The sequence below is a fragment of the Macrosteles quadrilineatus genome, unplaced genomic scaffold (genome assembly GCF_028750875.1).
Source record: "Macrosteles quadrilineatus isolate MER2022 unplaced genomic scaffold, UCM_ALF_1.0 Scaffold_1__1_contigs__length_201487025, whole genome shotgun sequence".
NCBI classification, from domain to species: domain Eukaryota; kingdom Metazoa; phylum Arthropoda; class Insecta; order Hemiptera; family Cicadellidae; genus Macrosteles; species Macrosteles quadrilineatus.
In genome coordinates this window covers 131,276,558-131,291,974 of record NW_026542594.1, presented here as the reverse complement: position 1 = coordinate 131,291,974, position 15,417 = coordinate 131,276,558, and the positions used below count along the sequence as shown (strand labels likewise).

The following is a 15,417-nucleotide window of genomic DNA, read 5'->3' as shown; positions in this document are numbered from 1 at the left end:
CAAAAATTTTAAATGGCCGCCATTTTGTTTAATAAATTTGAATAATCGTGATAATTTTTTGGTAGCTTTGTTTAGTTGTCATAAATGTTTGTGCAAAGTTTCCATTTCGTATGTTTAACCATTCTTTAGAAAAAAATGTATAACTGAAAAAAACAAAATGGCGGCTGTGTGAGTATCTAAGGACTTCCGGACAGTTTAAATATGATATTTAGTTATGTTTCTTACCCAGGAGCAATGCCCTAAAATATTGGTAGGGAGTTTCGGGACACCCTGTATATAAATCTATATATATAAAAGGCAAAGCCCTCACTGACTGACTCACTCACTCACTCACTCACTCATCACTAATTCTCTCACTTCCCATTTATCTAGGAGGCTAAAATTTGGTACACTGATTCTTTAGGCATTAAATAGGAAAACTAAGTTGTTTTTATTCTGATCGGACTCTCGGGCTCCGTCCCAGTGGCTCTGGGGTTTCCAATGTTAACCTTATGAGTACTCATATTTAAATGGAATTAATGAATCTTAACTATTATTTTTTTTTAATTTATGACAACATCTAATTTGCAACCAAAAGGTGAGTGAGCGTAGCGAACGAACTTCAACCTGGAGGCGAGTTAGCGTAGCGAACGAGCTAACCTGGAGGCAAGTGAGCGCAGCGAACGAGCTCCAACCTAAAGGTGAGTGAGCGTAGCGAACAAACTTCATCCAGGACGTGATTGATCCATGCGAACGAGCTCACTTATGAAGTAAAACGGGGCAAAGCCCGCGGGTACAGCTAGTATATATATATATATATATGAATTTGAACGGATGGTGTTTTTGGCCTCTAGGGACCTCAAAATGAAAAATTAGATCGGTCTCGGGTCCAGGTCTTACCATGAGTACTACTTTTTTAAATATTTCAAACCTTGTTATGAATTTATTTTAGTGATTAAAGCGGGCCACTCATACTGAGATCGGTTGCGACACATGGGTTTCATGATACATGTATCGCAACCGATCTCAGCGTGAGTGACCCGCTTTTACAGAGATGCTACCATAGTGAGTTAAAATAAAAAAATTCATGGGTTTCATTGGAGGTAAAAAAAAAAACAAGGTATATGTGCTTGTATGTCTAGTCGTATGGTCAGTGTATTTTTAAGAGATAGTTGTTTATATTGGAGAAGAATATAAACAAGTTGAATTGGTATAGGCATGATCTTAACATTGCATCCAAACAGAAGAAGATTAATCCAGCTTACTGCTTAAACATTACCACAGAGAAGTAAGAAACAGAGGAAACATTCAACGGTACACTTAAGTGTTGTTATGCTCTTCCTTTCCTCCCTCGCCATCACGTACTACAGCTCCCATGCTGTAGGAAGACCCTGTGCGCTACAACTGCTGTAAAAATATTCTATGTGGCCATTGCTGTTTGGCCTCTTCCTTGCTCGATTCTATTACATTTTTGCCCCAACATACCAGAGCTAAAAGTGCACAGCTGTCCCATAAGCTTGCATCCTCTGTATCTTACTTCTCTGTGACCTTACCTAAAAATAAAAACACTCCAACAAAGAAAAGATTAGGTAAATATGAAAGCTGAGAATGAACACCAGGTACAAAAATTTAAAGCAAAAAGTAGGGATGGACGGATCCACAAAATTTTGAGAAATTTTTGAGGATATTTCCGATTTTTAAGACGGGATTTCATTTTAATTTGAGATTTTTTGGACCAGATTTGCAACAGTACAGTAAGTCTCAGCGAATTTTTCCGTTTAGCGAGTGATGATGACGTCTCTGTGATCACAGAAGAAGTCAACGGTTTAGCGGGTGGTGATAAAGGTGATGACGGCTCCGCGACAGCGGAGAAGTTCACGATAGTTCCACAACTCTAGGAGAAGTTGACGATGTTTTAATGACTGGGGAAGATGTTCACAATTTTGGTGTGATTGTGGCTAACAATAATGATTTCTTTATGACAGAAAGAAATGTTCACGATAGTACAACAAACGCAGGAGACGATGACGACGTCTCTGTGATTTGAAACCATTGTGACTGTTGTAATCCTTTGAAACCACCAGTGTGGCCCGGGGATATTTTCACTAAGCTTCCCCCATCCAGGAGAAGTTGATGATGACTCCGTGACTACCAAAGATGTTCATGATTTCACCATGATTACAGAACATGTTCTTGATAGTGCTGCAAAAGTGGTAAAACAATGATAATGTCTCAATGACCGCAATAAATTATTTGGAAATTTCTTGCTCCAATTGCATAATTTAGACATATTTTTATGTTCACAAAAATTCTGCATAATTCACATTTTTCATGGTATGCAATAGCCTATGGCAACCTTGTTTCACTTCAATTTTGACAAACAAAATTACGTACCAACAGGGAAACACCTGGAGCTGATGAGGTACTGGGTGCCCAGCTCCTTGACCTTGGCCAGCACTACCCCAACCTTGTCCTCTGTGGCTAGGTTTACACCACGACACATCTCTGCAATATCAAACACAGTATATAGTACGTACAGGGAAACACCTGGAGCTGATGAGGTACTGGGTGCCCAGCTCCTTGACCTTGGCCAGCACTACCCCAACCTTGTCCACTGTGGCTACTTAACACTAATCTATACTATTATAAAAAAGAGGTGGTGTCTGTGTGTGTGTATGGGAAAAGTAAACGCGAAAACTACTGGTCGGATCGGGCTGAAATTTGGCATGATGATAGCTCACATTCCCGATTAACATATAGGCATATTTTTATCCCAAAAATCCTTTCGGGCTCCACTCCAGTGGCTCTGGAGTTTCCCATGTTAACCTTATGAGAAATGAAATTATTGAATCTTAACAGCTGTTTCAATTAAACAAGTTGGTTCTGTTCTGTGATGTTCAATAGCATTAAAGTTACAAGGATTACCAACAGGGTGCAGCACTAGCACTATTATTTCTTTTACATTTATGACAACAGCTAATTTGCAACCAAAAGGTGAGTGAGCGTAGCGAACGAACTTCAACCTGGAGGCGAGTGAGCGTAGCGAACGAGCTAACCTGAAGGCAAGTGAGCGTAGCGAACGAGCTAACCTGAAGGAAAGTGAGCGCAGCGAACGAGCTCCAACCTAAAGGTGAGTGAGCGTAGCGAACGAACTTCAACCAGGACGTGATTGAGCCATGCAAACGAGATCATCTTGAAAATTAAGAAGTTAAACGGGGCAAAGCCCGCGGGTTACAGCTAGTTTATTTTAAATTTCAACCAATTTGAAAGTTTCCGTAGCGAAGCACAGGTATTTCCGCTACGCTAGTAAATCATATAAATAATTTCAACCAAATAAGAAATGTAAAATCGTCTTTGAGGTGTATCAAATATGGTGTACCTCAACGTTTGATTCTTGGTCCCATTTTATTTCTTTGTTATATTAAAAAGGTCTGCCAACAGCATTAACAGATAATATGGCAAAATTGTGTCTATATGCTGATGATGCAAATTTGTTAGTTTCCGGTAAATGTTTTAATAAAATACAAGAGTCGGCCGAAAACAATCTGTTATCTATAAAAAACTACTACCGCGGCGCTATTGTGAAAATCACCACGGTCCGATATATCAAGCGGCCAAAGGGTTAAGGTTATGTGAAGAAATAATTTAAAGGAATCAGCAAAAATAATAATAAACAGTTGCCAGGCAGCGGTAGCAAAATAACAAGTCTATTGCAATGCTATGGATACAGCTTGTATCTTTATACATTATTGTTTTAAGTAAATAAGCAAACAGTTGATTTTGCAGCCCTAGGGATGTAAAAACCTGCTCGGTCCCCAAAATGACGATGACATCTGGCGTGGCCAGCAAAACGTAACTTTCAGCCACCCATTAACGTATGTAAAACAGCTAAAAATATCATAGTGTGGTGAAAATAAACTTTTGTCAGTAATGAATGAGAAGAAACACGGTTAATCAAACTGAAAAAATCTGGTATGCAAAAAATAAATTGTGACAGTTTGCCCAAGCTTCTATATTGGCCAGATTGCCCGTTTTTAACACGATTTAAAGAACATCTTCCAAAACCATTCATAAACCAGCCTAACTCCACCTTTGCTGAACATTTAATTAACAATAAACATGATTAAACAGACATCCAAACTAATTTACAAGTTTTACGTTCGCATAAAGGAAGAGGAACATTTCTAGACACTACCGAAGAGTACGAAATTTACAAGGCCGGCCAAAAACACCCTCAGTATATCCTGAACAATAAATCCTCATTTGAAGCTAACATAATATATGACACGGTTTTGAACATCGACAAGATCTTATCAACAGCTGATAACCCTAGGGGGAAGCTGGGGAGAGGATTAGGCGGTGTCAGTCTGGACCTACACCCTGTACCTGCCGCCGTGTAATAATGACAGTGTTTGTTTGCATTGCCATGTGTTTTATTTGTTTTTTTGTGTTTATACATTTGTGTGACTACGTGCTTTTTAAGACTTTTGACGACCTCCATCGAGTGATAGATTCTACGCCTAGCTTGACAATGATGCCATAGACAGGCATCGAAACTGGTCGCCTACAGAAGACATAAGGATTACTTTGACAGAAATAAGATAATTACCCTCTTGTAATATTATCTCTGAAATATCAAACAAATATACAGTATACCAAACTTTTTTACTAACATTGAATAGCACATTAATTAGTAAAATAATGTGCGGTTTTTTGTAAGTTTTTTTAGTAAAATTTGTATACCTACCATCTTGAATGATGTTGTCCCAAATGCCTTGGATAAGGTCCACATCATCATGACCAGACACATCTATGATGGCTAGCTGACACTCCCACAGTTTGTATGGCTCAGCAAACTCCTCATACAACTGGGGAAAAAAGATTATCGTTAATACAGCTTTTATAAGTTATTGAATTCAAAATTTTGTTAGCAATAAATTGTCAAAAGAGGATCATTGGAAAGTTATTAAAGAACGGAAAATCATTGTAGGTTATTGATAATTAACAGAAATTCCTGATCCTATAAAAAAAACTCTCATACAACTCTCATAAAACACAAAAATAAAAAATAATGATAACTAAGCATTAATTTTAGGAGATTTTGACAGAGTCCTTTTGTAGCCAAATACATTGCAACATTCAAACATATGTTCCATATGGTAAAAACTATAGTAAGGAAGGACCAATTTCAAAATTTTGGTAAATTTTTAGAAAAACATATTTTTGATCATTTGGGCATTAAAAATTGGGCCTTTTCTCATAACGGGATTTGTTCCAAATAAGCAAATTCCCTACAATCGAGAGTGAGGATGACGATATTCCTGCAATCGCAGAAGATGTTAACAATGCCGCTGTGATTGCGGGAGATGTGATAAACAAAAATGATTTTGTTTATCATTATTGCTAGTTGCAGGAATTTCCCTCAGCATTTTAAGAACAAATCAAAACTTTCCTCCTGTGAGAAGCAAAATTCCGTTCAAAAAATCAGGAAGGAAATAAAAATTAAAAATCCTGCCTGGTCCCATACTAAAAGTTCTGTACCGTCCAGCCTTAAATGATACCTATTTTATTGCATCTTTTTATATTGGTAAAATGTTGAATTAGTTAAACTTAATACATTTATGAAACAAATTAACTTAAATTAGGGTTTTAAAAATAAAATTGCTGAAATACTAACCTCTGTGATGGTGAGTAAACAAGAGTTGAGTCTTTTAACTGCTTCTTCTGCTTGTCTATGTAAATTTACAATATTTGCCAGTCCATCCAATACCTTTAAAAGATTCATATAATTAAAATAACCACCTCTAGATATTTGACAAGAAAACCAACAATTTTACAAAATGAACTCTTCATATTGACTTTTTTAATAAATAAAAAGGTTGGTAATGGTGGCCTCTTTTAATAACTTTTCATTTGCCCAACCACATAGGCCTCAACCTCGTATGTGGAACCATAGACTAACCAACACAAGTAGATTTCTCATTCCTTTGTAAATTTTGAAGCTCGTTTTTCGTGACTAGTTCATGTACGATGACAACGGGCGCTAGTGTCGACGAAATTTTGTTTCTATTATTTTAGGGTTAATTTCTTGATTTGTGCTTTACTGTTTGGTTATATAACTAGGGGACAAGTTTTTGTTTATGATTAGATTGTATTATTTGGTTTAAATTACTGTAATAACAGGAAACAAATTGTAAACAAAACACGACCTCTACATAAACCGTTCAGAACTAACAATAAAATTGTCTTCAGCTGTTCCATAAGGATGAGAAATCTACTAAGGGAGTATGTTTTATCTATGGTGGAACGTATGCAGCAAAACAAGGGGTGAGCCGGTAAGAGTACATACAAAGATAAACTTTGTGATCCAATTTTAGGTTTTTTAAAACTTGATTTAATTTTGTAGTGGGCTGACTTGATTTAACTAGGGTCTGAACTGATGACATCGCTGATAATAACCATGAATTCAAAGTCTGTGGTACCTGCTGTCCGGACAGCACTATTTGCTTTAGTGCTGAGCCACAACCCCATTAATAATTCATCATGGTAATAGCTTTTATTACTAAGGTAATGATGCAATTACAATCCCATTCATATCTCATCATGATATTTACAAGTACTTCAAGTTGAGTAATTCAGGGTAGCTACCAGATTTTTCAAATGAAATTCCTGACTTAACACTAACATTAAACAAAATCCCAACCAACAACTCCGAAAACAAACGAACCAACGAACCTAACCAACAACGAACAAAACAGTAACAAGGAATGATGTGACATAACCGGATGGATACAATGGATGATGTCTAGACCTTGCATCCATCCGGTCGTGTCACATCATTCCTTGTTACCGTTTTGTTCATTTTAATTGTGTTAAATGTGCTGTTTTTACGTTTTAAAGTCTGTGTTCGTGTGTCGTGTTTTTATGTACTTTATGTGTAATGACAGCCTTCATATGAAGTGACCACCCTTTGACATCCTTGTCGCCTGAAGATGACTTTGTAGAAAGTCTAAACTAGTTGCGACACTAGCAACAAATAGGATTACTACGAAGCAGGTATTTACACCAATTTAATAAAAGGATTAAGCCGATTGTAACTAATGTACCAACAACTTTAAAGTACCCTAAACCTTTATCAAACAAAAATCATAACAACTCATTTGGAAATTTAAAAATTTTAACATTGGCCTTATGGGTTGCCAAGTAACAATGTCAGTTAAACAAAATAACAAGTAATAATTTATTTGTTGTAAAAAACCGACTTCAAATGCTCAAAATGAATGAAATAGTTTTAATAAAGTAAACATTTTAAATAATTACGCTCTCATATTTCAAGTCTGATGATTACCACACAACTCTCTATGATGATTTTTTAGCTAGAAGCGGTTAACCCTAGATCTGGCGGTCATTTTATTCACCAGTGGCGGGTATATTTTGGTGCTTTTGTAGTGGTCTCATATATTTTGCCACAGAACATTTATTTGTGAATATAAGTACACACATATATATATTTTCTATTTCATTGATGAATTTAGAATATACCTAATAATATAAAAATATTCTTTTCCTAGCAATGTGTTTAGGCGTAGTAGCAAAAGGTTTGCAAATTTTTGGATTATGCAAATTAGAAATTTCAAAAGCAACCCATAAGAAAACCACAAAATAATTTTTTACACATTTTATCTAAATGTAAAGTTTGTGTGAAATATGATTCCCTGCGTAGAAATATCAATGTTTTTTAAATACTCATAAAAATAAAATTATAGAAAAATAAATTCTTTATACATATTTTCTTTTTTGAAAAACTACCAAATTTCTTTTTGTCACGTAGGAAATAAATAATAGAATGTATCAACAAAAAATGAAATGATACTGTACATTAGGTAATAAAAAGATCTTTCTGAAAATATATAGTTATATTTAGTTGAATTCTATAATGTCGGAGAAATTTACGTCGGAATGTAACATTTTGAAGATTTTTTTACAAAAACATAATATTTATGACATTTTTAAAAACAAATAAAATTTTTACAATCAACCTTATAGATTCACAGGGAATTGTAGGGAATTTATTGTAGTTTCAGAATATGTACTAATATTGTATACAATTTAATTGACAATCACCAAAAACAGCTGTTTTGTAGTCAGGTGACCAATACTTTCCACCGCCAAAATCTATTTTGAACTCTCTAGTTTTTCAAACTACCGTTTCTCGTTACATAATACTCACTCAATAATGTTTTATGCATGAAAATGAATCAGAATCTCATCTTTCTAATGGTATAAGATTTATTGCGTTTTAAAACTGTTTTCATATTTTAATAATAGAAAAACCCGACCCATGTCATCTTGGTCTATAATCGACCAGCGCCACTGAGAACTCACGTTTTAGTGGTCGAAAATCGACCAGCGCCAGATAGAGGGTTAAGCTGTGGTGTAATATCTTTGAAGATGAACCTTTTTAGTGTGATCATGTGTTCAGGCGTGTCAAATTCTGAGGTGAAATAAAAACAAACAAACTGGCATACTTTTTTTTTTAGGGAGAGGAGGGAAAATGCTTTTACGCACACAGGTAGCCAGCCTGTAGTGTGAGACTCCTGAAAATTATCAGACTACTCACTAAAAAACCCCCTCCACTCTGTTGGACACAGACCTGGAATTGTTTGTCACATTACTTCAAGTGAGGCCAACATGCGACCTAAGCCCTCAGGGCTCGCACCGTTTCTGGCATTTAGATTCTTAATGACCTACACCGCATCCCGGTCAAGGTCGATCTTCTTGGCGCGGAGAATACCCTGGATATAATGTGACACACAGGTCCAATTGTCCTCACCCTCCGTCATAATCGGTATGACCGTGTCCACCGACAGCAGTCCTACTAACTGTTGAGCCTCCAGGCGGGGCCTTTCCCAGCGCTGGCAGTGGAAAAATGTATGTTCCACGTCATCGAGAATGCCTGGGCAGTATATGCAGTCGGGTGACACGGCTTTGCCCATCCTGAACAGGTACGACCGGAAAAAGCCGTGTCCCGTCAGAAATTGGGTGAGGTAGAAGTCCACCTCTCCGTACCGCCGATCAACCCAAGGTTGGACCTGCTGTATCAGTCGCCTGGTCCAGAGTCCCCGTGTCTCTTGTTCCCAGCCCTCCTGCCAAAGCTGGTAGGTGCGGGTGCGTTCCTCTGTTCGTGCCTCGTCCTCCCCACGGCGCCGGTAAATTGCCTTTCTCTCCGCCGCCAAAAGTTTGACGGGGATGACTCCAGCAATCACCAGGACGGCGGGCTCGGACACTGTTCGGTAGGCAGATGCTACCCTCAGTGCTGCCTGACGCTGCACTCGGGCGAGCCGCATCCTGTATGCCTCCTTATTTAGTGCGTCTGCCCACACCTCCGCACCGTACAAGAGTACGGACTGGACCGAAGACATTAACAGCCTTCTACGACTGGACCGAGGCCCTCCGACATTGGCCATCAACCGGCTAAGAGAAGAAACCACCCTAGCGGCCTTGTCCGCTGTACGGATCTGATCCCGCCAGCTAAGCTTGCTGTCTACCATGACCCCAAGATACTTGGCAGAACGAACAGTTTGAACCTCGACGGCTCCCACCCTCAACCTGATGGTGTCAATCCGTTTTTTTGTCAAAATCACGATCTCGGTTTTGCTCAGAGCAAGCGAGAGACCGTGGTCTGCCATCCATGCGTTTATGGTACGCATAACTCGGTTTAGCTTTAGCTGAGCCAGCTCAACGCTACGTGCAGCTATCAAAGCAGCAACGTCGTCTGCGTACCCAACCAAGACCGTTTCCTCAGGCATTTCAGACCTCAGAAGGCTGTCATAAGCGACGTTCCAGAGGTCTGGGCCGAGTATGGAACCTTGGGCAGCACCAGAAGTGACACTCATCGTCCGCGGGCCCTCCGCAGTGTCATACGTTAGGAGGCGAAACCGGAGATAATCCTCTATGATGCGCATGAGGTATGCCGGCACGTGGAAGGTGTTCTCCAGAGCGTCCAGCATATCGCACCACCTCGCCGAATTAAATGCATTTCGCACATCGAGCAGCACAACCCTGCGAGAGTAGTGATTAAAATCCTCAGCTCTCATCACGGCTTGCTTCACCTCCTCAATCGCATCAATCGTTGATCGCCCCATCCTGAATCCATACTGACGAGGGGAGAGGTCCCCCGCAGCGACAACGGCTGAATTTAGCCGGGAACGGATCAATTTCTCGAGGACTTTGCCAGCCGTATCCAACATACACAGAGGTCTGTAAGAGGATGGCAGATCTGGGTCTCCCTTGCCCTTCCCAACAAGCACAAGCCTAGCTGTCTTCCAGCACAAGGGGAAAACCCCTTCAACCAGGCAGGCGTTGTACATGCTCAAAAGGATCAAGGTGTTGGTAGTCAAAACCTTCTTGAGGACTTCACCGGGTACCCCATCGGGACCAGGAGCCTTGTTGTTCTTCAGGGATATGACGGCTGCCACCAGCTCTTCAGGGCTGAAAAGTGGGACGTCGTCCACCCTTCCAAAATCCCGCAGTGGGCGCAACGCGTGAGCCGGGAAAAGGGACTCGACTATCCTCTCCATAGTGACCCTGTCCATGACGGAAGGTGGAGAGCGGGTTCCAAGTTTCTTGGTTACAAGTTTGTAACCCAGGCCCCACGGGTTGGAATCAACATCGTCCCTTAATTTATCCCAGCAACTGCGTTTACTCCGATTGATGGCTCGACGAAGATACCTCCTAGCCACCCTATAAGCATCCGACTTACGCCGTCTGTCTAGGGGTTCTCTAGCCCTGGTAGCAAGTCTTCTGGCCCTCAATGCTGCTCGACGCAATTCCGCAATCTCGGCAGTCCACCAGTACACAGAACGCTTATTGCACCGGTATCTCCTGCGAGGCATAGACTCATCGCAGGCCGAGACAATCAGTTTCATCGTGGATGCAACTAACGCCTCTGCGTGAGGCACGCCAGTTGCAGGATGAACCCCCGGCGTTCTTCGTAGGATGGCTCCATTGAATTTTGCCACGTCCAGTTTTTTAATGTTCCATCGAACGGGCACTTGACGAAACGCTGCCACTTGTCTCTGATGACCATCCAGGACGTCAAAAATTATGTACTGGTGGTCACTGGCCATGTAATCCTCCAGGACTCTCCAGGCTCTGATCCTTGGCAAAAGAGACTCAGATGCAAGGGTAATGTCTGGGATCGTTCCCCGCATCCCAGGGCGCCGGAAAGTTGGCGTGTTGCCCTCGTTGACGACAACGAGTCCGGCTCTGGCAGCAAAGTCCAGAATGTACTTGCCCCGGGAATTTGTGAGGGTCATTCCCCACTCGACAGCCCTAGCATTAAAATCCCCACCCACGACGAAGTGTCCTGTGGTATTGCGCACGCTCTCTTCTAGGCGGTCTATCTTCTCACGAAAGTCACGGATGGCCTCATTGGGAGTGAGGTAGACACTAAAGTAAGTGACATCCCGGCACCGAACCCAAACGAAACCTCGGCCCTTCGCGTGACCCCGTACTTGTACTGTAGCTGCATTACGCGCCCAGATTGCAGCAGTACCAAGACTATCAGGGAACCAAAAAGCTGGGTCCCTATCACGGTACTGGTACTGTTTGCTGACTAAAAGCGCGTCGACATCGTGTTCTAGGGCAAGCTGACATAGAAGTGCGCAGGCCGTCCTGGATCGCTAAAGATTGCATTGAAGGATTCTTATCTTCGTGGGAGGGCTTTCACTTGTTGTAGTGCAGATTTAAATGCACTGCACTGTCCAGACCCAGCTATATGCTTCAAGTGTTCTTCAGCGAGCCCATTTTCTTTGCAAAGAAAACAGGACTCGACTTGGCAGTCCTTACGGATGTGACCGACCTCCCCGCACCGAAGGCAGTTCTTGCTTCGGTCAGGTCCCTTGCAGTTTCGGGAGGAATGGCCGAAACAGGCATTTAAAACACCGAAAAGGTGGTGTCCCTGCCCGATGAAAGAGCGCTGCCTTCTAAGAAACGTCGGAGGCCTTCCACATCAGAGAGTCCTCCAAAAAGAGAAGAAGGCGTCCAGACCAAAAAGACCACGGTAAAGGCCAAGGCGTCTCAGACGGACCTCTCGTCTGCTGTGCCCAGACCCTTTTCGGACGTAGCTGCAGCTCGAGCGAGGCGCCGACTGGCACAGCAACCCACGACTCCTCTTCAGGGAAGTTCCCGAAAGGGATCAGTGGTGGAGACACATGGGGCTGTGTGGGAAAAACGCCTTTCCAAAAAGGAGAAGAGGCGATTGAGGCGGGCGGAGGTCGCCTCGATGAAGAATGAGGCAGTGAAGGCACAGCCAACTGGCGTGGCCCAAACTGGGCCCGGCTCGGTGCCTGCACCTAAAAGGTTGCGGCCAAAAAAGCCCAGGATGGAGGCAATCATTGTCAAACCCTCAGGGGGGAGATCTTTTGTCGAGGTCTTGGGTGCAATCAAGGCCAATGCTAAGCCAGAGCAGATCGATACGGTTGTACGGTCGATTAGACAAACCCAGGACGGGGACGTTCTCCTTGAACTGGGTAGGTTGAAAGACAAAGCAGCCTTTACTGCCGAACTGAAGGTAGCTGTCGAAGGCCAGGGCACCGTCCGTTCTCTTGAGCCAAAGACATCAGTCGAGGTTCGAGACATCGATTGTGTGTCGACGGAGGTTGATGTTGTGGAAGCCCTGAAGAAAGCTATCCCCGAGCTTGGTGGGCAAACGGCTTTTCTGAAGGTGTGGCTCACAAAACCGAATAGGAGCCAGCAGCGGATGGCGGTCGCCGAAATGGCAGACGCACATGCCAATAAGGTGCTGGCACTCCAACATCTGAGAGTCGGCTGGGTCAACTGCAGGCTCAGACGGAGAGTGGAAGTAAAGAGGTGCAGAAACACCTATAACAGAACCAAATCTTGTCCAAAAACAATGGAAGAGAATTCAAGGAGAGGTTAACAATACACTTAAAGAAGTGTGTGGTAAGAAAAAGAAGACTAAGAAAAATCCATGGTTCTCGGACGAGTGCCAAACTTTGGTAAACAGAAGAAGAGAAATCAAGATCAAATGGATTGCAAGCAGGAGAGCTGACAATGAAGAAGAGAAAAGGAAATCAGAGCAGCTTAGAGTAGAATACTGTGAAATTAACAGAAATACAAAACAAATGCTTAGAGCATGTAAAAGAAACTTTCTGAAGCAAAAACGGTCCAAAGCAGAAAACGACAGAACCACGAACAACACCAGGGATTTTTATAGAACAATTAGATTTTTTAAAAGTGGTTTCTCTGCAAGAACCTATGGAGTTAAAAATAAAAGTGGAAATGTTGTAGTAGATAAAGAATCAGGCATTAAAGTATGGAAAGACTATTTTGAAGAACTTCTAAACTGTGATGGACCGACAAATAGAGACATAGAAGAAAATCTAAGCTACCACAATGTTGAACCAAATGTTTTACCACCCTCAGAACAGGAAGTAGAAGAAACAATTAGGTTACTCAAATGCAATAAAGCCCCTGGAGAGGACGGAATCACAACGGAAGTAATTAGAAGTGGTGGAAAAGTCCTAATCAAAGAAATTCATAGCCTTTTAACAAATGTATGGAATAATGAAATAATACCAGAGGAGTGGGCAGAAGCGATAATAATCCCATTACATAAGAAAGGTGACAAACAGTCTTGCTCAAACTACAGAGGTATCTCACTTCTAAACACAGTGTATAAAATATTCTCAAAAATTCTATTAATGAGACTAAATCCGTACACAGAATCAATAACTGAGGATCAACAAGCTGGCTTTATGAAAGGTAGATCGACAGTAGACCAAATATTTTTGCTTAAACAGGGAATCTCAAAATATTATGAATATAATAAGAGTTTTTATGGGATATTTATTGACTTCAAGAAAGCTTACGACAGCATTGATCGAAGGACCTTATATAGGAAAATGGAAAAACATGGCATACCTAAAAAGTTAAAAAATTTGACAAGATTATGTGTTGACGATTCAAAAGCGAAAGTAAAGGTAGATGGAGAAATGTCGGAGAGCTTTAGTATAAATACAGGAGTGAGACAAGGGGACGGGATTTCCCCTACTCTTTTCAACATAGCGATTGAAGAAGCTCTACAAAAAGTAAAAAATCTAAAGAGGGGCCTAAAATTGGGTGTAGACTTAAATGTCATGGCCTTTGCAGATGATGTGGTGATATTGGCTGAAAAGTCGGAGGATTTGTGTTTTCTAGCCGACAAGTTTATTCAAGAATGTAAAAAAGTGGGTTTGGAACTAAATGAGGAAAAAACCAAAATAATAAAGTTTGGACGACATCCCATCAATAGAGGCACCAATTTCAATATAGCCAACTATTTAATTGAACCAGTAGAAAGCTTTAAATACTTAGGAGTTACTGTAAATAGCTTTAACATGGAACATACAGAAATATTAAGTAAATTAGCAAATGCCAATAAATGTTTAGGTGCATGTATGAAGCTCCTGTCATCAAGACTCCTATCATCTGATACAAAAATAAGAATATATAAAACCATTATTCAACCAGTATTATTGTATGGAAGCGAGACCTGGGTCCTATCCAAGAGAAATGAAGGACGCTTGATTGTTTTTGAAAACAAGGTCCTAAGAAAAATATTCGGCCCAGTAAACGAAGAAGGAGAATGGCGGATTAGAAAAAACAGAGAGCTACGAGCGTTATACCAGGACCCTGATATAATAGCTTTGATAAAGGCAAAAAGATTGGGTTGGCTAGGTCATGTATTGCGAAGGGAAGAAGGAACAAGACTGAAGGAAGTATGTTCTGCTGTACCAACTGGAAAGCGTCCACTGGGTAGACCAAAAATGAGATGGTATGACCAAGTTAAGAGAGATGTGAGTCAGTGTGGAGGGACAGTGGAGATGGCAGCGGACAGAGAAGCGTGGAAGAGGCTGATCTACGAGGCGAAGAATCGACTGCGATTTGTAGCGCCCCAGCAGTAAGTAAGTAAGTAAGTAAGTAATGAAGTTATGTAGGCTAGTGTAATTCTCGGTTCATCAAGGTTCTACTGAATTATGTTTGGCAGTGAATAAGTGTAGAATGCAATTTATAAATTCAGGGATACACACCTTTTACAGAGTTATAAAGCCTAATTGCCTAACATCAAATCGTGAGCTAGAGCCCATCTTAGTGCATTAGTGATGTTTTCTAAACCTTGCAAACCAGCAAAATGCCACTTAAGGCCAATAATCCGTTCCAAAAACGTAAGGAAATACAATGTGAAAATAAACTTGAGATCGAACTCCTTGTCTTGTGAGAACCAGGAAACAAGATAAAACATAACCTCAAGTAAACAAGCACAAACGTTTGACATCAGTCCTGCTGAGCCAAGGTGTTGTGTGAAGATTTCGGCTGCTAGTGTACTTAATTCCAGCAACCAACTTTTGAAAATAAATGTTGTGAATTGTGATT

The 15,417-nt window shown here is 41.0% G+C and overlaps 1 protein-coding gene across 1 annotated transcript in view; it reads right to left on the bottom strand.

Annotated features, from left to right (window-relative positions):
• LOC128985055 (nuclear pore complex protein Nup155) overlaps window positions 1-15,417 on the bottom strand; it is a 210,283-nt gene that overhangs the window by 31,172 nt on the left and 163,694 nt on the right. The window contains exons 23-25 of the mRNA XM_054404431.1: window positions 5,657-5,749; window positions 4,727-4,847; window positions 2,374-2,484 (exon numbers count right to left, since the gene is read on the bottom strand). Of these exons, the coding sequence (XP_054260406.1) occupies window positions 2,374-2,484; window positions 4,727-4,847; window positions 5,657-5,749 (325 nt within the window). The remainder of the gene's footprint in view (window positions 1-2,373; window positions 2,485-4,726; window positions 4,848-5,656; window positions 5,750-15,417) is intronic.